We start from the raw sequence: 22,712 nt of genomic DNA, 5'->3' as shown, positions 1-22,712 counted from the left end.
AGATTTATGTGAGGAGAGTGAGATGGACAAGGTAAAATTGTCAGGAGGAGTTGTTAGAAAGTAAAATATATTGTGACAATTCCACTCCTGCCGTTCATCAATAAACTGACAGATCATTTAGTGTCAATTAGGAGTGATAGATGGACAAGTCCCCATGATCCTGGGCCAAAATTAATGGCTGGGAGGGAGAGGGTGATTGAAAATGACGGCTGACATTGAGAGGAAAGTCCTGAAGGTCCCCAAGGGGCCATTACTTGCCTCATTCCCTTGCAGATCAATGCAGGGACAAACCCAAAAACAGACACTTCAAGACAAAACTTAATCAGACTTCCTTTTCTTTCTTCTCCTTCTAAGTTGTGCCCCCTCACTTGGCAGCCTTGATCCTCTCTGCCTATACTCCTCACTTCACTGAGGACATCCACAGATGGCTGCAAGCTGCAGAGCAAGGCTGACATCTCCCATGCAGCCAGGAGTCTGGCTCTGCTCCTAACGTGGCACTGTCACAGAGAAGTCCAGACTGAGACTCACCACAACACTGCTGGACTGGGAGTAGAGAACAGAAGCAATGACACATCTTTCCCCCACTGTCTCAGACCAAGAAATTCATGAGCACTTTACTACTCCCATCTGCACGACAGGGATTGCTAGAGGTTCTAAAACCAGGCACTCTCAGGGGTCATTTCTTATAGAGAGAATACAGGATAGTTTAAGCCCATATTCTTGAAACAGGAGGTTTTTAACTTTACTTATCTCTAGAGACCTTGAATCATAAAACCCCTTAATCTCTTAAATAACTTTCCTCCAGCTCCAGGGTGCAATCTCACCACTGCCCACCATTCAGAGCCTTAAATGATATCCATGCTATTAGAGGGGCTGGGTTACCCTCCTCTAAAGGTCACCCCAACTGCATCCTCTTCCTTCCTACATGCACTTAAAATTCACCTTCTTGACAAATGCATTGCTGGACACTGTACCACTTCTGTTCCAAAATACTTCAGCACGGTCATTTTCCTAAACAAGCCTTGATTATTCCAACTCTGTGTGGCCTATCAGTCAGAAAGGGGAAATTTCACTTGTAGCTGAAGCACCTGTTGATAAACCACCATCATCCACGTAGAAGAAATGAGGTACATGTGCAGGCACTGGAAGGGACTTCCTACTGAAAGCAGCACTTGTGTTTGCTTGCAGGGCTACCTGAAACAAGCTGTGTTTATTTCTTTAACAGCCCTAGCTGCTGCCCGCAGAGCCGTAGGAATTTTAGGGGGCTCATTGCAAGACCAAAGGGATCAAGCACCCGAGTAAATTGAAAGAGACCAGAGAAACAAAGAAATTACAGTACTGCTAAAGAGAAATTCTATGAGGAAAGTCAGAGAGACAAGATCTTTTCAAAAGAAGTTGGAATTAAATGAATCATGGAAGCGCCCCTCCTTTATCAAATCCTCACCAGCATGCAAAACTGAGTTCCCTTTTCCTTCCCCCACTGGCAGGCACTTTGTGTTTCTTCCTTTTGATGCATGAGATAACCTGACATTAGAGCTTGCTTTGCTTGTCACAAGTGTCAGCACTGATGTCATTAGGGACATCAGCACAGCTTTCAGAATGGCACTTGGGCTCCATCCAGTGGCTGGAGAGCTGTTTCTGTAGGAAAACCCAGCTGTAATTACTGTTATTTATCTCAGCAGTTTACTAGGCCCCAAGTGGCTGCCCAGGTTCTTGGCTGGTCCCCTTTCTGCTAATACTGGGGCTAGAATATTGCTGGGGCAGCAATGAGAGCACCTCTTCTCAGAGAGAATGATTCTTCTCAGTACAGATTTAACTAGATACAGCAGATTCAGGTACAGATGGCCCTGGTAGTATGGAAGAATTAATTTTCTGACACTACTTTGAACCATTTAGTTGCTGTTTGCAAAGGACGTGGGGGTTTGCTCAGACACTTAGCAGTGGTCCTCATCATTACCCAGATTTACAAAATGGGTCTCATAGCAATGACAACTGTTCTATAAGAGTACTGGGAGTGCAAAGTAATCTTCCCACATTTGGCATTTGAAAACATGAGTAAAATAGATCATTTTGATAGTTCTCAGCAATTTAAAAATCTGACACTTGCAAATGCTATGGCAACTCATGATAAAATACTGTATCTCACACACCATCTGTGCCAATTAATTTAAAAAATAATTTAGGTGGGAAAACTTTAAGAATCCTCCTCCTCTTCCTATCTTGCAACAGTCTGGGAGAGCAGCAGTCTGATGGAAATAATCAGCAAGATGGTGAAAATATTTACAAGTCTACATAAGCATGACATAAGCTGGGTAGGTAAGGGACTAAAAAAGAGCACAAAGGTAGAAAAACAGGTTACAAACTAAATTCTACTCTAACATGTGCCAAATGGAAATAAAAAGAACAATTTCAAGTGATTGTTTCATACTGATAAGACTCTGAACTAGAAATATAGCAGAAAAGCATCCCTGCAGGAAAAGCAACACGTATACAGTCATAACTGACTGAATCTGTCAGAAAGAGAGCTAAAAGCTAAGACTTCAAATGGAGAAAAAGAATAACATAAATAGCTACAAGATCATTGCACAAGTGGCCACAGTATTCCATCTGACCCACAATATATTTACACAACACAGAAAATCTAACTGTAGCCACTCTGCTCATCCTTCCTTTCTAAGTGAAAGAAAAAAAAAATCAGATTTTAGCATTGTTAGTTCTGAAAATCAAATTACTTCTAACAGAACGATTCCCAAGTGTGGGTTCAGTTACACTGTCAAAAAAGGGCTTAAACCTAAATCAGATATAACAACAGAAGCATGTTATTCTAACTACATCTACACTAGTGAACTTGGAGCAAGTTAACTTGATGGGCTTCCAAACTGAGTCAAATTGGTAGAAAAGCTGTGGGGAGATAGAGCCTGAGAAAACAGAAACAACAAAGCTACAGCAACATTGGTATGACATCAGCCGATGACTCAGACTTTTCACATGAAGGCTTTACCCTGGGATATGTCAAAAAGCAAGCCCTACAGGCCAGCAGCTCAGACTTTTTTAAGGGAGAGAAGAAGAGAGATCAGCTCGGGGATAATACACAGGATAGGAAAGACAGGGGAATTAGTTGGACAAAACCCTTGTACCTCATATGAATGGAGACAGAACAAACTTCTTCATAAAATTTACTCAATACAAACCCTTTTTACAAATGAACACTGTCAGATATGACATTTCACATGCACAATTGAGTAAGGGACACATCTTGGTCTCACGTCCCAGTGTGCAGATTCTCAGAGAAAGAAAGGTCTGCAACCCTGTGTCCTGTTCTGCTTCTCCAGCTGACCCACATCCAGTGTCACAGAAGCCTTTACTCCAGATACCTACAATGTCTTGTAACCCACACAGCTGGAGATGCTGGGGGAGTACCACCTACAGCTACTGCTGCAAATCTATAGGGTAACGTCAAACAATGGAAAACATGGTAAAATAGCACATGGCACAGTACTGTTACATTAGGAACCTGTTCACTGTCCTTCAGGGCACATTAGGCACAGATATATTGCATATGTATTACCTCCAACCCAGTCCCTCACCTAACCAACAATTACATAACTTATTTAACTAAACAATGAAATTGAACATTTTTGTCTGCTGTCACATTTCCATAAAGCTTCTGCTTGGTCCTACAAAGATCCAGGATCTTTGATGGCACTTTTTTAATACCCTGAGGTGGATACATCTTTGCAATGGCAACTTCTAGGTGCAGCCAGCCTATGAAAATAACCATTATCAGGGTTAAACTGGAGAGCAACAGGAGTTCAGGCTGAGATCTTTATTCCCTTGCTTTATTCTAGTCTCCAGATTTCCAGACTATTTATTTTTCAAAGACAGATGGAGTGATAATTTTCCCAGAAAAGTACTGTTTTTTGGAAAGGCTACCCCAGAATACAGACCACCTTTCTCCCCTCCCAAAAAATACTGACTGTATAACAGGTTTCTGGATGTCCTCATCCATTCTCAGTTTCAGACAAGAAAATACATAACTTTTCATAACTCAGAGTGCCTCCAAAGTATATATTAAGACATAGACTTTTACTATAGGCCTTTAAGTACACAAGCAATCTCACATCACGCCCCAGCTCAGCCCTTCAGCTCTCTGAATATGAAATACAACACCAGCATAACTTCTAAGCTTGGAAAACCACAACTATTTGAAAGCAAATAATCTCCTCCCAGTCTGAACTGTCCTCTAGTTTTCATACCTATTCTAATACCATGTCCAGATACTTTGTCTTATGTGTCCTTCATGTAAGCATTGGGCTTCTCAACACACATTCTACAATTTGTATACTTTTTCCTCCCATCTCTTCTTGCTGACCATCTCCATCCATCTCCATTATACCATAACCCCATACACACATAAACATTGACAAATTTCACCTTTACTGTCGAGGCTGATCACTAAATCCTGATGTATTCATTGCACTCTTGTCAGTGTGGTGCTGTCATGTGTCACTCTCCTGGAAAGGACAGAACCCATCCCAGCTCCTGCATTTAGCATGCTTATTATGCTCTTGACTCCTTCCAGGCACTGTACCAGGTAAGGAATATGCTGCCTCTGGCAAACAGGGACATGTACACTGTTCTAAACCTCGGCAAGTCAATTAGCCAATGGAACCAAGCAAAAGCAATACTTCAAATGGCTTGAACAAGTTACATTGATTTTGGAAAGAAAGACCATCTGAAAGACCCAGGAAAATTGTTCCAATATCTGTGACAGGAAGGTCCAACTAGTGATGTTCCTTTATTCCACATCTAAATCCCTCTTAAAAAGGAAAGAGGTGAGGACTCACTTGGTAGATGCCTGCACAGGATCATCCGCCCAGCCTCCTTGCCGGCGTGGGGGTTTAGGTGGTGGAACCTTTAATAAAGAGAACAGACACGTTACAGACAGCTCTGGTCAAGACAATTGAGACACCAGGTCCACACACACTAATGTAACACTTTACCAAATAATGGAGAGGTAGTGTTTAAAATGCTCTTTAATCATAAAATAAAAGGAAGACATAAACTCCAGGACAGGTTTTTAAGCTTGTCTGTAAACAAAAGATGCATCACCCTAATCAGTATCTTGTCAAGTTTCAGGTTTATGTGCCTTTGACATTTTGAGGGCACACAATACAGTAGCTGACTGATCCACAGAGAGTGTGCTCTCCTGGCAAAATAGGGTTCATTGGGAACTTGTTCATCACTGTTGCCCACATAGCAGTGGGAGGTATCACATTATGCCTTTCCTAGGGTACAAGACAGCATGTTTTAGACATCTTACTTTAGATGAGGAATCATTCCTAAAGAGTCTGCTTTTGTCCACTGCTTAGAATAGGATGATAGATGCCAAGTTCAGACACAGTGATCCATACCCAAACTCTTCCAAAGTTAGTTGGGATGAATCCCACCACTGCCACCACTGAAATCCAAAGGGGAAGATCATCTGGAGCTTAAAGACATTCCCTACTATTTTCTTGCATTGTCTTGTGTGGCACTCTGCCACATGGCAAGAGAAAATGGGAATTCAGCTTGGGGCTTATGATGGAATTGTCAAATGGGGGCCATGAATCCCCACCATCTGGAAGCTGCCCATTGCCATTTACAGATTTGGGCTTGGTTCCCCCAGCCTGAGGCACTTTGTACAGCACTGCCTTCAGTGTTCTGCATGGCAGGCAATGATGAAAGCAGAGGCAAGGTGAGGCAATAGCTCCCAATTGATGGTGCCCAGTGAGGGAAGATGGACTACAGGGACCTGTGAATGGACCACTGTGAGAAAGAGCAATTGCATGAAAGATGTCCCAAAACAGAGAAAAACTGCTAACTGCAAAGGAATGGTGGGGGCACAGGTGGCTCCCACAGCTTTTATTAAGGAAGTGAATGAGTGGGATGACTCCCAAGGAGTTTTGACTGCAGAGAGGACCTTGCATGTGTGGTGGGGTCAACCCTGAGCCAAAGCCAAATCACCTCTTGCCACACATGAGGACAGGGTCGCGCTAACCCCTGATGGTAGGGGTCTCACATGTTTATTTCTTGAAGTAGAAGCATTGTTTGTGAGTGTGGGAAATTAAGAGACCCTGCCAGGGGCAGCCTCTGCCTGCTGCAGGGAGGGGGTATGACCCTGCATAGCTCTCTGATAGGAGCAAAAATAGTCATCCTCCAAAAATAAACAGGGAACAGGAATGAGGCAGGAGCTGCAGTCCCAAAATACCAACTTTCTTCGGCAAAGGGAGCACAGGAGGGCAGAGGGACAGGCAGGGAGCGTGAAACGCAGGAAACAGCCTCCTTATATGGGCTCATCCGTGGGGGACAGAGCTCAGTCGACTGGAATGACCATGTCACAGAATGTGAAGCCTTCAGGGGCCCAAGTGAATGGAGTTTTCTGATCTTTAAATGATTCCCCCAGATTCTTAAGATGCCAAACCAGAGAAGAGGCTACAGTGCCAAAAAAGGAGCATTTTGAATTCAGTTGATCTGGACACACCCAGAGCCCAAGAAAAAGCGGGAACACACACCACATATGGGCGTGCATGCCCACATAAACATTCTTATTCCCATTACATATACCCCTAACCCAAAACCATACTCAATCCCACACAGATGCTTCCCATGCAAATAACCCCCTTTCCCCTTACACTATCCCTCTGATAGCCAGCAAGCCTGTTTCCAACACACAGTTGTGAGGAGCCTCACAACTCCTCACAAAGGTGCATGGGGATACAAAAATGACAACAAAGAACTTGGGCCATAAGGCTGAGGGAAAATGCAGCATGTCCAGGGCATATCAATGTCCCTGCAATTTAACTTACTCATCATCAAAACTAGCCTTCAGATCAAAGATAACTCAAGTGGGGCACACCAGATCAGAGGGTGATGACAATGTCTGGCCCAGTCTTTGCACAAGGCATGACTCCGGGGCATCTAGGGGTTTGATTCCAATGTCTTGCCAATGTTATACTGTGTTCTCATTGATCATACACACCAGGCAACCCTGAATGTCTGTCAGATCCTGAAAAACACCTCACATACACCTACAGGTCTTTTATTCCTCTTGCAAAAAATCAAGTAATTCTTTCTGAATTGCCTACAGGAACACTAGCAACAGGAAAGGCAATGTTAACTGTCAGCTGAGGAGAAATAGCTCTTCTTTGTTAGCTGCCTGGAAAGTGCTGCAATAAGGTCACATGCCACATACACTTTTGTCAAGTAAATAAACTTACCTTCATATACTTTCACAGTTCCAAAATCTTAGCATAATTTACAATTGACAATGCAATGTTGTGCTTTACCATAATATGGTGACAGGTAGGGACTTTGCAGCTGCAAGCAAGAGCTTGAGACAGAAAATGGGACAAATGTCAACCCCAGAGGGATCAGAGCAGAAATAGAGTACACTGTCCTTCTGTAATGCAGCAAATGTGCTTTTTAATGTACCTTTTTGGTGAAAAAGACTGGGGGCTTTAAATGATTAGAACTTGTTGGTACCTACTGTTATACCTTAGGCAAGATTTATATGTATGTTCCCAAATGCAAAGCTATACATCCAAAGAGTCTAGTGCTCAAAACACAGATTCCACCAGCTCCTGACAACTGTGTTGTCTCTCAGCCCTTGCTGCTCAGTCTCTTTCACAGCATCAGCTAATCACTTACTTGCTGGAATTCTCCTTTCCACTTCAGTTTTGTCCATTATTTATCTCCAGAAGATCTCCTCTACTTGAGTTTCTGCAGATTGTCCCTTTCCCAAGGAAAACAGCCATGGTCCAAGTTTTTTGTTTTGTTGTTTGTGGGTTGTTTTTTTTTTCCTCAGAAATTTAGCTCAGGCATTTTTCCAGTACTTCTTAGGCCACCTTCCATACCAACACTTTGATACATCCATAAGCAGTATTTTATCTCTCCCTTGGAAAAAATGACTGGCCTGAATTCCATCTCTCCTGCATCAAAGTAGAAACTCTACCTTCTTCTTTATTGTTTTTCAGGCCCTTTCTTATCAGACAGATGCAGAATTCTAATCTGACTTTCCCATTAAAGCAGAAATTTCCAGGCTACTTGTCAGATCACGTCTACAGTTCTGAAGGCGCCAGTTGGATGCTGCTTCCCTCATGGAAGAAACTATCCTGTGTATCTCTGAATCCTGAAGGTCCAGCAAAGTTTCTTTTAGGACCAACCACAACAGAGGCAGATTATGGGCATGTTAAGTCCCTCAGATTCTCAGGTGGGTCTGGAAATATGGATTAATTTACCTTCATCAACATGACAACTCCTTTGGAACACTGAGCACTCTGTGCAGGGATGCAGGGACTCAAATGACATTGAGAGCACACAACAGAGGACACACAATTCTTCTATTATGTCATATTTCCCCTAAAATATGTAGGATCTATGTTTTTCCAATATACAAACACTGTGAGATTTTACACAGTTAGGTGTCTTGTTTTTATCCAATATTGACCAAGAAGTGGAAAGAAACAAGTACAGGCAGTATCAAGGATTCGCCTCTCCAGCAAGATGCCAGAGGCTCCCTTGACTGAAGAAAAGCAAATCTCCACAACCAGGCCTGATAAATTAGTTTTGATTGCTGCCATTTAAGGAACTGTAAGTCAAATAGCCCCACTGCTCCTAAACAGCCACATAAAATCATCTATACTGATCTCAGAGCATATATGATATCAAAAACACATCAATTCCAAGATCTATGCAAGCCTCGGCTTTTTGCAAAGAACCCATCTCTGCTGGCTCTGTTTATCATGTCCATAGACGGTTCAAATAGTGCCTCTGATTTTAATGAATACCCTCCAAGGACTTCTGCATGTCTTAAATACTGGGCAGAAAATACTGGATTTGTATTTCGTCCACAAACTGCCCCTCTTTTCACAGTCACTGGCTTTCCTTTACTAGGGAAAGTGTTATTGAAACAGAAGCTCTTGAGGGCCTTCAAATATTCTCTGCCATCTATCACAGGTAAAGGAGCAGTTCATATTGTTAACCAGCTACCAGAATTGCTTTCCCAAAACAGTGGCCAGCTATTTGTCAGCTGACATGCACCCATGAGGAAAGCTGTCACCTTTGCAGCATTTGGCACCTTAACCTGTCTGAGGAATTACTGCTCTTCCCTGCAGGAAAATAGTGAATCAGCACACAACAATTTGATTCTCTGAACAAGGGGTCACCAGGTAGAATCCTCTCACAATCCATAGTCATAGGGAAGTGCCTCTCCAGCCCTCCTAAGCATGAACATTTCTCAATTTGCTATCACTTTATGCTACTTAGGGTCAGACATTTTCCCATCCACCTTCCCACCTCCAACAGTTCTTTTGTTGCCTTGATGTAGGTCCAGAAGCACTCAAAGTATGAAATAAATGTGTGGAAAAGGAAAAGCTTTTAATAAAATTATTTTCAATGAGATTGTCCCTAATCCACTTCAAGGTAGACAAGCAGGCAGGATACTACTGGAAAGGCTGGGAAACATGGCTGACCAGAAATGCTATTTCAGAAGATGTCATCAAAAGGCAAGGAGATAAGCTCAGAAAGATGAAAATAACTGCCCTGCCGGTCAGCCAGTCGGGGTGCACGGGACAGAGGCTGCACAAGGCCTTGGGGAGCTCCAGGCCGTGCAGTGCAAGGGCTCACACTGGGGAAGTTGGCCTAATTAGGGAACAAAAGTTCAGCTGCATTTTTGAGATTCCTCCTGGAGAATCTGGCCAACTTCCAGATGAGAGGTCCCCAGGAACAGTCTGGGACTCCAGCACTTCTACACTCAACCAGAAGACCTCTGGGGGAAAAAAAAAAAAAAAAAGATGCAAATCCTGTAAAATGGAAGCAGGTAAAAAACTCAGTGCTTCCTTGGATGCTGGATCCTTTCAGTGGGGAGTATTTACTAGAATAACGCAAGAATCACAACACATGACAGAAACTCTGCAACATGGAGGGACAAATGCAGCTCAGCCCAGGACCACGTAAATGGGAGGGCATTCACAGTGTGCAATAGCTATGGGAAATTCTGCCTCAGAGAACCCTCCCAGGTTCTCAAAAAATGCCAATTGCTTCAAGAGCTATCTACTGCCAGTTCACCCTACTCCCAACTGCATGCCTAAGAAAGCAAAACCCTGGCAACATGCCATATACAAAATGCTGTTACCCCTGCTGAAGGCTCCTCTGCAAGCTGAAGATCACAGGGGAGAACAGGATGCTAGAGAAAAATATTGCAGTAAGACTGTAAGGTCTTTGGGAATAGGAAATTTTTGTTCCAGCCATACACCAACACTCTCTAGATCTTATTGCAGTGCAAATTGTAGATATAGAAATGACTATGACTGCATTACAATTATGACTTCCTAGGTCATGAACTCTCTAAACCAGAGTGGAAGGATAGTGCCCAAACCATTGTGATTATTTTTACACAAATAAGGTCCCCTGATCAACACTCAGCTGAGTACAGCTGGTGCTGGGTTCCTCACTTGGATGTTTTAGTTTCAGGGAACGTAGGGGAGAGCACCTGGGGGGTGGCTGCTGCACAGATCCAGACCAGACAATGGAATGAGAGTTTGGAGCTGGGTGCCAACCACTGTGCAAGGGTAAGAACTGGGTCAGGAAAATACCGCTCTGATTAAAGGCCCTGATCACATCAAGCCCCAGGCCATGTCTACACCACAGGTGCAGACACACCTGCAAGCATCCACAAGGATCCTCATGAGTCAGCCCAAGTCTGGAAATTGTCTTGTTTTAGGTACTTCTGGTAACAAAGCTAGTACCTCCCCAAGTAGAGTGCAGGTTGCTTCTCACCAGGGGATCTCCACATCATTCTGCACTGTATTTTAGAATGCAAATACACTCACTCAACCTCACCCAATTGGGTGACCTAGCAATTTAAGAACATAACTGGCTTTATATTTCAGGTACTTACCTTCTTTTTATAGTTGTTCTCCCAACAAACATTTAATGAAAACAATTGCTCCTGGCACGTTGACTTCATCTAAAAAGCAACAGCCTATTTTTCCACCCAAATGTTTCAGAAGCACTGGCAACTAGAACTACAAAAGGACTTTGATGCCCTCTCTGGAAAGGTCAGATCTTCAAATTCTCTTTCCATTTGTTGCCTTAAAGCATGTTGTCACTCAAACACTGAGTGATATAGAGCCACAGAGGCAGCATTCACCTGTATAAGGGTCAGAAATCAGGTGCTGTCCCTGTTTTTAGTCTGTGAAGGACCTCGAGACTACCTATGGCACATCTACCAAAGCACAACTAGAGGATGAGGTCCCCAAGGGACCCATTGGAACTGATGTCCTCCCACTCAAATGTTGTTGCCTTCAGTTAAAAAGTCCTTCCCTATAGTACCAAAATTCTTTTGGTTCCATTTGCAAAGCAGAGCAGCTTCAGGAGAAAGGACTGAGAGCCTTCTCAGACACAGAGCAGCTCATAGACTTGTCATGATATATAATATTCCCCACGGAGGTGGTAAACATTACTTGCTACATCTTTCTCAGAGACGAAAGAGGACAATAAAATCAGTGTTTTCCAGCTTCGAAAGGAGATGGCCAGTTTAACCTCTACATCTAAAGCATGAGGTTTCAACACTGAAATGAACATCTGCTTATTTAGGAATTGGAGGTCCCTGAAGGCAAGGAAAAGCCCTGCTCTACTTCCAAAGGCTAGAAAACACAGGATGGGGATCAGGGTCGCTCACTGATAGTGCAAGGACATGCACCCCCAGAGCTCACAGAATGGGGCCAGAACTCCACAGAAGGACAGGGTTTCAGACACACTGCCATTCTCAGCTACTCTTTACCATCCAAACAGATCCACCAGCCTATCCTGATATTATCTATGTACTATGAAGGCATCAAGTGCAGGATATGGATTTTGTTATGAGGATAAGGCATCTAAATCCCCCTGTGGGTCTATTCAGGGAATACCCACAGTGCTTTTGCATAAAGATCTAGCTTTGCTTTTAGATAGGGACTAAAGAAAACTAGTGGAAGGACTTCAAGGTCCCAAAGAAAATCTATGGCAAAGCCACAAAAGAACCCAGCAAAATCTTGGCTAACAACCACATTCATACTCCTGCTTATTCTGCCTCTGCAAATTAACTGAAATATTAGGATACACCCTTTATTATACCATTGATTAGCCTCACAGCCTTTGGCTAAATATCCCAGGCAGTCTTGGAAGGTGATGCCAAATGAGTGATTCAACTGGCAAAAATTCAGATGCAAGATGAGTGGTTTAACAAAGGATGCAAAACAAGTTTCAGAGCAGGCAGATGGCTGGAGGGCAGGACTTCAGCAGGTACGTTCACATCGACAACCCTGATGAGGTTGTTTGTTAGTATTCAAGCAGCTACAGAGTTATCTTCAGCACAGCAAGAGGAGAGGGACCAAATCCAGGAAGAGTTCAGATTGTAACACTCAGCAAAGCCCAAAGGGAGTTCAGAAAAAGGCTATATGAGCCATCCGGGGGACAAAGGAGCCAACTTCGGACAAATGATTCAAGAAGCCAAGTATTTCAGATTGGCCAGGCAATGACTAAGGGAGGAATATAGTGAAACAAGATTTGAATCACACTTTATAACATGAAGTTCCACTGACAGTTGATTTGGAAGAGACTTATGATACAATTAACAGAAGTCTGCAAGCATACTGTACTGTAAGTTACAAGCAGCTTACTGATCACTCAGATTTCTGAACACTCAGTTAGCCATTTTATACCATTTACAGACTTTTTCAAATGGAAAAATACTATAAAGTGTGACTGTCATACTTAAGAGCACAAGCTTGAATAAAGGACACAGGAATTAGCCAAACAAAACTGTTTTCAAAGCAGGGACCCCTCATACTAAGTAAAATCTCCTTGCCAGGCACCATTGCATAACATCCCTGAAGCAACAATTGCTCATGTGGAAGAGTCACATCAGTAAAGTTATTTTAATGAAATTTAGCAGCCAGAAGCAAGAAGGCGCCTGTGGCATGTGACCAGTCAGCACTCAACAGCAGACCTTGGGAATCAATCATTTAGGGCACTGTATGGAGGTGGAATTAGTTCCAGTGAAATGACTGTAAGGACTGGTTCCAGCGAGGCGGGGGGCAGGGAAGATTAGATCAATTATCAGTAAAAATTTCTATTAGGCAACCAGTCCCCAAAACTATACCCATCACTGGGAGGTCTCTTTGCCTGATAAATGGAAAAGTGCTCTGGGCATAGTCCTGAACCATCCATCACTGCCAAATAAACCCAGTGGATCTTTTTTACAATATCATCTCTTGCACTACCAAGAGAAAACTGAGCTAATCTGAATAGTCTTGACTCCTTGTGATGAGCATACCCTTCTGAGGCCAGAATTAATGAGATGGGTGATAGGGGTTTCTTTTCTGGGCTTTAAATTTCACAGATTAATCTACTGTCCTACCAGTACTGGAGTGGTCCTTCAGCAGAAGGAATTAAGAGCACAGGAGAGGGTGTTTTAATTATCTAACAGAGCAACTCTAGGCAGGAAAAATTGGGCAACACCAATTCCATGGTTAGGAAGAGTGCAAGGCAATTAGCCCAGAGGCTTCAACAGAAACAGGTAGAACTTCTCAGGTTGTTCTGAATGGCACTATCCTGGCTTCTAATGCTAAATTAATGCTAAGGCACATTTTAGCTTTGGTGCAGGATCAAAAAAGGATATGTGTATTCCTTCTCTGTGTGTTAACAGGAGCCTGGGAAGAAGCACTATGACATTATTATTGATTCTGGCATTCAGTGCTGGTGCAATAAAAAGAAAAGACACATAGAAAATCTAAAGGCACATGTCCTTGTTACTCCTGCCTGGCCTTCTCCTCTGGGGCACTAGCAAGACTTCATCATCCCTAAAGAGAAGTTTTCATGCTATAAGAGCAAACTAACCATACTGGACAGCAATCTAGGTTAAGTCAGGCTTTGTACTCTATTAGCTAATTGCTGTCCTGACTTTTAAATGAAAATAGAGTATCTTTTCAGTGGCCACATATACATCTGTAACCTCAAAACAAGATGCAGCAGCTGATAAGAGCAGCTATTTCAAAGATAATTAAAAATCTGTCAGCAACAGAAACAGAGGATGCAGGAAAGGCACTGCATCCAAAGCAAACTTTATATTATTCTCCAGTACTAGAGTACCCTCTTAAGGTAGTCTCCAGACACATAATAGATTAATCCTACTAGTCCCCTTCAGAGGAGCCAGCATCTACCTAGAAAGCCTCTAGTCTTACATGGTCAACCTTTTCCTGATGGTCTTCATCCTTGAAGGGTCAGGAGGGAAAAAGAGAGAAAGAAGTTAAAAGGAAGTACTATGGAAGCCTGCACAAAACAGCTTGAAGACTGACATTTATGACTGTCCTGCAGCATGTGCTTTGCAACTTTATTCACTTGAGCAAACCACAAAGTTGATCCTACATTATAACATTTTATATCCAGCCATTTATGCAGATGCCAACTGTGATACTTAAAAAAAAAAAAAACCAAAACCCAAACATGAGCAAGAAGAGAACAGACTTAGTTCATTCTCCCTATAGCATGATAAAACTCAAATTATTCAGTTGTGTAGGATCCTAGAAAGATTCATGTGGAGAGTCACTACAGCCATGCCAGGGACCAGAATTGAAGGTGGACCAGTCATACTAAGGGTTATACACTGTAGCAGGCTACAGCCCTTTTTTCAGAAGCTACTGTTTCTCAAGGCAACCTCAGATTCTCCCCTGAGAGCACAGGCTGTAGCAGTTAGTGTAAAATAGGCATAGCTGCCATCCATGTTTGTTGTCATTACAAGTGTTCCATATTGTTGTCTCCTTATTGCAAGAGTTTCATACCTCCTTGATTTTTCTCATGGGCATCTCCTCTAAGCACTGACTCTTCCTTTTTTTCACAGTAGCCAACTGACTCCAGTTCCCCTTTCAATCAACCCATTCTTTTATAGCACTCTTCCTCTCATTGGCTACAGCTGTGGCCTGTTCCTAATCTCTAATAATTGGCTCAGCTGCAACTCCTTAGGGGTAAGATTACCTTCTATACTACCTTTATTTTCTTATATTCTATTCCCCTACAATTCCCCCTTTTTCTTTTAATTACAGAGTTACAGCATTTCGAGAAGGACATGTTCAAATAAATTAACATTATGACACATTCATATATTTCATTCAGAACTAATAGTTATACAAATGTTCAGACAACATATTATAGTACAAATATATATATATTTCTGAGTGTTGGTTCAGTTTTGCAGCTTTTCTCAGTTTACAAAGTACTTATCTTCAAAATCTCTTTACTCCTGTTTAACAAACATTAACAGCTGCAATTGATATATTTCACCAATCAATAGACACATTGTACTGAATAATAGAACTACTCTTTTTCCAGTTCTTACAGTTGCTTTAGTAAATTCTCCCCTTCCTCTTTCAGTTTTGTTGCTTTTCCTCATACAGTTTTCTACCCGGATCACCATGGGATCACGCTGCGTAATGTTTAAATCTTCTTTCCTAAATCACCACGGGATCATGTTGGTTGATACTTAATTCCTTTTTCCCAAATCACGTCGGGGTCACCATTACATTATCATTATATTGCAAAGGTTCCATATTGTTGTCTCCTTATTGCAAGAGTTCCGTACCTCCTTGATGCTTCCCATAGGCATCTCCTCTAAGCACTGACTCTTCCTTCTTCTCATAGTAGCCAACTGACTCCAGTTTCCCTCTTAATCAACCAACCCACTCTTTTATAGTACTCTTTTTCTCACTGGTTACAGCTGTGGCCTGTCAAAGTCAGGCCTGTTCCTAATTGCTAATAATTGGCTCAGCTGCAACTCCTTAGGGGTAAGATTACCTTCTATACTGTCTCTGTCCCTTTGCAAGCCTCTCAGGAGCCCTGGGCCAGTCCTGAGTTCGCAGACACCAGGGGGCAGCCCCGACACGGCCGACAGCGGGGAGACACTCTCTGTGCCCCGAGGGTGCTGAGGGCACCTGGGCTGGCGCCTTTGCAGCAGAAGAGACACCAGAGACATCGGTAGAAGAGAAGGGCCTGGCTCTTAGCAGGGGTTAATCCAAGGTTTTATTCTAGGAGTCCCAAAGGAGCTCCTGCACCTCAGGGGCCTCCTGCCGAGAGCCCCGGGAGATGTGCCAAGGTTACATTTAAAGGGAGGTGGAAACCGAAAGTAGATAACATTTTACCAACCAATGAGTGACCCTAAGGGATGGATGCTGAGGGATAGACATTTAGGACAGCGTATGGGGCAAGGCTTGGGGGGCTGACCCCTGGCCTCTGGCTAATCACTCGACGACCTGGACCAAAACTTCTAGATGGAGGGGATGGGATGCTGAGTGATTGACAGAGAGCCAGGGTGGGGGTTTCGGGATGATCTCATCCCGGGAGAGGGATAACACAGGTAAAGGGAGGGGGGTACAGTCTGGGATAAACCATTTGGGAAAAAAAAGGGGATACAAAACAAAACTACGTCAAAGTATTACAACGTATAAAAATGCACTACAACACTATACTACCTTTATTTTCTTATATTCTATCCCCCTACACGTGTTAGCTTCACCAGATGATCTAAAGCTAAAACTATAAGGGAGCAGCTTGGTTATATAGATAAGGAACTCAAAAAACCAGCCTGTTAATCACTCTGAAAGTTGCAAACTGGTTGAGAACCTTTTAGATGAGCAGACTCAGCACCAGCAGTTGCAGCAACCAGAGCTATTAAGCACCAAATGCAAAGAGGTAATCAAGAATCCAATAATCTCTGTGCTATTCTAGAAATCACAGTGTTCAGAAGCACTCAGGAGGAGAATTTAGAATATCCTAGATTGATCTATGACCCTACACCAGGAGTATGCATTGGATGGCTGGAAACACTCCACTAACACACCTGACTTTTGTTCTGGATTAAATCATCTCTCCTGTGGAACATGGAATCCATGTGATTAATAAATTGCACATATCTCTCGTGGAAGTGGTTTGGTATCTGAGTTCATTTTGTGTCTTTGCTGTCATCTGGTCTTATCATCTTACTACAGTAAGAGCAGAGGGGGGCTACATGCAGGTTAGAGCAGCTGGGGTACAAAGGTGTCCTTACCAATGAGCAGCACAAATGAAATCAGGTTTGCCCAACTGGTAAAAATCTGTTGGAAGCATGTATCTGTCAGCCTGCTTCTTCCCACAACCAAAAGCAGAAAGGCTTCTGTGGGGTCCAACATGACCTAAGCTTCTCTGGATGTACAGAGCCCAAGTGGTACAAGACTTGCACTAGCATGGAAGAAAATCCAGCTGGGCAACACATGTTGGAAAAGTATTTAAATAATCACTTCTTGGAGCAATTTTTCACGTGTGTTTCACCCTCAGCAATTCTTACTTGCTTTCTAACTACCACCCAAGGACCACAATTAAATAAGCAAGCTTACAAATACCAGCTAGGACAACAAGAGAACATATTTTCAGAAGAGAAACCACAGAGCCTTTCCCCAGGCTGTGGTGAAATGTGACAGAGACAACCAGCAGAGAACTTGATTTTTGGGCAAACCCTGATATAAAGTAATTTTGTCCTACCTGTGTGGAAATATTTTGAAAATAGGGAAAACCTTCATCCTTTAGGCTGACCATTGCCTAGTAAAGCAGTCTCCATTCAAAGGATCTACAGAGTGCTGCCAGAGACATGCTGGCAAAATCATACTGAGACTGCAAGAGGCAGAAACCAGGGAACTCTTGAGCAAGGTCCCATGGGAATCACATCACTGTAGGATAAAGAGAAAATAGACCGTGGAAGTAGGATAACATTAAAATTGTTTTGCGTACAGATTTCTTACAGGACAGCAAATAGCTCACTCTTGTTGAGAGAAGAAACAGGAAAGGAAAAATCTGCTGATACATTTTTTAAAAAGGCTTTTCCACTCAGCTTTCCAAATCAATCTCATCAAGAGCTCCAAACCTGGCCAAACAACTTCTTCTGATGGATGTCATCAAGCCAGCATTCAGAAGGCTGTTGGATGCAGTGATGTTAGAGCCAGGAAAAAGGTTTGATTTTAATTCTGTAAAAGTGTCCAGAAGTCCTGTTAGGATGGGATAGAAAAGATCTTCAACAGATCTCATTGCATGATCTGTCCATCTCATTATACAAATAAAATAACTAGCTTGACTTTCTCCCATACTGTCAGAAACCTGATAGCATCAAGATGAGTAAATGTACCACATCAAGCCAGGGGATGGGAAAGGCCTCTCAATGGAAAAAGATACATTACCCCTCTGAAATGAATGTTTGAAATGTGTTGTTCTGGCGTGCAGCAAGCAGATTTATCTCTAGGAATTCCCACTTACAGCATATTCCCCTGGGTGCCCAAGAAGTGCCTGCTGAATTGCCAAGGAGTTCTGAGGGCAGGAACGCACACAGCCTTTGCTGCAGGAGGCTGCCAACTGCACCAATTACAGCAAATAATCATGTTCCATCTTGCCTGGTGAAATAACACGTAGCTGCAGTGTTGTTTGTTAGTACTTGTACTTCTGAAAAGGCAGGAATGCTCTACATGTCACATGGGCAGAGTCTGAGCTTTGTGACCTTTCATGAGCCCCTTGAGGAGGTCTACATTTGATGATAATGCAGGTACTTCCACACAGAATGGGAATTATGAAGTAGAGATTTGGGCAGAGGAATTAGAGATTTGCTGCTGAAGTTAAGAATATTCTTGTGGGAGAGATATACACACAACAGGTACTGAAAAAATACTAAGATATCATAGTGTTTTCATAGAGCTTGGGGGAAGTAGATTAGGCTACAAGGCATAAGACATTGCAACTATGCCCTGGGGAAGGAGGTTTTAACACACATTTGTTGTATACAGCAACACACAATTTGCACTGTCTTTTGGGAGAGAGAGCCCAGGCCAAGCAGAGATCAGCAGTAATCTGATAAGATCTATGCTCCAAGTCAAATGATTTGCCTGTTGACTTCAAAACAAAGATCTTTTTAATTACAATAATTGTCCACCCTCTAAGTGAATTTCCTTGTAATAAGCCCAGATGTTGAAACATGGATAGACAGGTACCTTTTGCTTCCTTCAAGCTTCCTTCAAGCTGCTCTGACTGGAAAACACTTCCTGGATGCTTCTCAGTGTCATGAAAAGACCCTAACAATAGCACAAATGGTATGTTCATACCAGAAATTTGAGATGGGTGGAAACTGGTTGGATTGGCATGGAATTTAAAAAAAATTAAAATGAGTCAAGGTGAATTAAACCAGTTTTAAAACTCTGAGGAAGCTCTGAAGGCAAAATCACTAATCTGAATGTGAAATGCATATGAGGGTGTGAATATGGCAAAGGTTTAAGACAAACCCCTTTGCCTTCAAAATCAGTAATAAGAATAAAACCTTCTATGCTAAAATTAATTACATAGTGCCTAATGAACTACTGCCAGTTCCAGAAAAAAAAAGAAAAGGACTGGGTATGTTTTTTTTTTAATCTTGCATTTCATTTAGGAATATTTCTTATAAAGGTTTCAAAATGGGCTGAATGAGACATCCATTGTAACCCCACCACTTAAAAGCAAGCCAAGGCCAAGCTTTCAGAAAAGTAAAAGTGGATTGCCAATCTAGGGTGAAGGAAAAAACAATATTAGTTCTGTTAAATACTCACTTTGGTAACAAATGTGGTCACGTATAAAAAGCCTCCAATTTCGGAGCAAAGGAAAAGGCTGAGGATTATTTACAGTGGATTTTGTCTTTCTTCCAGTACCTCCAATGTTCTTGATTAACACAAATATTTAGCAACAAAGACCTGTCTGAAGGGAGACTATTGACACAAACTATTCTTCCTGGTGGTTAAGATCCAGTGCTAACATATTTGAATGTTGTAAGACATGTAAGTCCTCCCCCTTCTGCTGCTGAAAAGCTCACTGCTCTCAAACAGAACACTGTAAATATTTCTTAGTCTTCCTCAGGACTGGCCCAAATCCTGGAGCCCCTATGATCTCTTCCCAGCTATTGAAATGGTTGTGATGTGAGCAGTAAGCCCAAGCAAACTGCAGTAAGTTACAGTCCATCAGTTGTACCTCTACATAGTGCCCTGGTCTCTTTAAAACCAGAGAATCAGACCATGAACTAGGATGGCCAGTTCCAGCAAGAGAACCACAAGAGAACAATCTGACAGTGAGCCACCCTAATGTGGAGGCCAGCTAATGATTACACCCCCTTAAACCATCAGCTGGTTCCCCTAAGACTTTCTTTATCTATGAGGTCGATGGTTACTTCTATTTCTTAAATTGCATCTTCTGCACATTCCCTCACAGAATCCATCTTGAATGCCTACAGCATATCCAAGGGGAGATTCCCTAGGTGGAAGATGATTCTCCATTATGCCTACCAAAAGAAAAGAGCATACTTTCTCCAGAAAAAAAGTCTGCTCTATGAGGTGTTATTGTAAGCTAAGCTGTAATAGTGCTATTTTCAACAGCATCACAGGGTCTCAAAGGAAAAATCCCCCCACAATCATTTTGGCACAGTTGTCTGGGACACAGCTACTCAGTGTAATAGGAAAGTTTTGTCACTGCACAGGGAATCAGGGAGTAGTCACTCCAAGACAGAAGGTCCTAAGGCTCTGAGCAGAGTAGCCTGAAGCAGAGTTGGTGCCAGGGTGGCCAGTAGAGCAAAATGATTTCCAGTTTAAAGAAGCCAGGAATATGGTATGTTGGAGACCATTGACTGGCATTGCAAAACAGTAAGCATCACCTCATTTAAACAAATATCACTGTCGACAAGGTGGAAGTCAGATGACATTTTTTCCATCTGATATGTGTCAGGGAGCAAAACTGGTATGTCATTTCTTGAGAGCTGCTCCTTCTAGCAGGAGGTGTCTGTGGAGGAGCTGTGCTAACATCCAACAGCAAGCTTCCAGGAAGAATTTCAGCATTCTGCAACACTAAGCAAAAAAATCCATTGAAACAGTTCAGATCTATTTCCGAATATTTGAGGATGTTGCCTCACTCTCCTGAGAAAGAGGGGTTCCTGACCCCCTTCTACCATTTGAAGATGTACTAATGGAACAGCCTCTGAACCAAAGTTTTCCTCCAAAGACAAGTGGGAGCTGAGTTTGCACATTATTACCCACAAGGAAAAGTCTCAGATGCTGCAAAGCTGGCTCCTAGCACGACCTTTGTAGCCGTGCACAGAGAAAATGAAAAAGAGCATTACTACACAAACTTGATAGAGACCATGTCACATGTACTCTGGCTCTAGCAAAGCAAAGCACAAAAGTAAGGCATCTATTTATCTGCCTTCTTGCTACCGTAGATGGTGGCAAAACTGGTCACAAAAGTATGTGCCTGTCCACATTTTAAATCTAGAGATTAAAATATCAGGAAGATATGTATGCACAGAATGGAGAGGCTCCAAGTCCTGTATGATACTACTCTCCATACCTGACATGTAAGAAACCATAGTCCAATAGTTTCCTGTGTGGAAACTCTTATACAAAGGGCAACACCAGGAAAGGGACAGGGCAGTGACATGAGTCCCAAATTAAGGACAAAATTCAAAGGGCAAAGCACGCCATGCAGGAAGGAATTTCAGAAGAAATTAATAATTCTCCACTGGAAACAACAGCAGGACAACAGATAAGCCCTTCTGGCAGGACACCCACCTCTCCAAGAGAAGCAGACGGGGAATTCTTCGTGCTGAGTTTTTCACCTGCAAAGAGGTCCTGGCGGGCTCGACGGCCCATCTTTAGTACCTGTAGTGCAGGGGGAAACACGAAGGAGTAGAGGACACACAGTTACTGACAAGAGCCGATTCGTGGCAGGGAGCGGAACGCCAGGCACGGCCCTGCCGCCACGCCCCGCCCCGCAGCGAGGCGCGGTGCCCTCGCAGCGCAGAGGCTTCGCCCGCCGCAGGTGTGAGCCCCGCCGCCGCTCCCGGCCCGCCCAGCCGCGCTGCTCGGCCCCACCGCCGGCCGCTCGGCCCGGCCCGGCCCGGCCCGGCCCTTCCGCTGCACGGTGCCCCACGGCAGCCGTGCCGCCGGCCCCGCGCCCCCTCCGGGCCGCGGTCCAAGGCTCCGGGGCCCCGCTCGGAGAGGCTGGGCCCGCCCCGGCCCCGGGCCCGCTCACCCCGGCGACGCCGCCCCTCCGCGGCGCCTCCGCTCGCTCCGGCTCAGCCTCCATCCGCCGCCGCGGCCGCCGGTGCTTCCGGCGGACAGCCCGCCCCGCCGCCCCGGCAACCGCGGGCACGGCCCCGCCGGCAGCCCCGCACCGCCCGGCCACCCGGCCCCGCGGGCTGGGCCGAGCACCCGGCGCCTGGCAGCCACAGAGACATCCACCCCCGCAGCACTGTTAAACCTTGGCCTGACTGAGGGGGACACCTGTGCTGCAGCATCTCATGCGGGTACTCTGTTAGCCCTTTCTAGTTCCACTTGCGGTGCGGCAGGCCAGGAACAGTCTGACGCTCTGCCTTCTCCAGCTTTTTGCCGAAGACACTTTTTAAGTTCCCACTAAGGCAAATAAATCCTAGCCTTACACATCTGTCTCATGATAGAGGCTTTAGCCAAAGTCTCCTGATGGCTCCTGATGCTCTTCCCAATTCTCCCTGGCTCTCTAACACAGCTTTCCAGATGGGGCAGCCGGTCCCCAGAGCCCACGGTGGAGGCGGTGCCAAGGATCAAATGTAAGCACAACGACCATAGCACACATGG

At 43.8% G+C, this 22,712-nt stretch overlaps 1 protein-coding gene across 1 annotated transcript in view; it reads right to left on the bottom strand.

Annotated features, from left to right (window-relative positions):
* The window catches only part of IFT43 (intraflagellar transport 43), a 44,930-nt gene extending 22,702 nt beyond the window's left edge, over positions 1-22,228 (bottom strand). Inside the window, exons 1-3 of the mRNA XM_066552728.1 lie at positions 22,132-22,228; positions 21,669-21,758; positions 4,848-4,915 (exon numbers count right to left, since the gene is read on the bottom strand). Coding sequence (XP_066408825.1) covers positions 4,848-4,915; positions 21,669-21,758; positions 22,132-22,185 — 212 coding nt within the window. The 5' untranslated portion in view covers positions 22,186-22,228. The remainder of the gene's footprint in view (positions 1-4,847; positions 4,916-21,668; positions 21,759-22,131) is intronic.
* Positions 22,229-22,712: the final 484 nt, after the last annotated feature.

Source organism: Molothrus aeneus, chromosome 6 (assembly GCF_037042795.1).
Source record: "Molothrus aeneus isolate 106 chromosome 6, BPBGC_Maene_1.0, whole genome shotgun sequence".
NCBI classification, from domain to species: domain Eukaryota; kingdom Metazoa; phylum Chordata; class Aves; order Passeriformes; family Icteridae; genus Molothrus; species Molothrus aeneus.
This window is presented reverse-complemented; position numbering and strand designations above follow the sequence as displayed.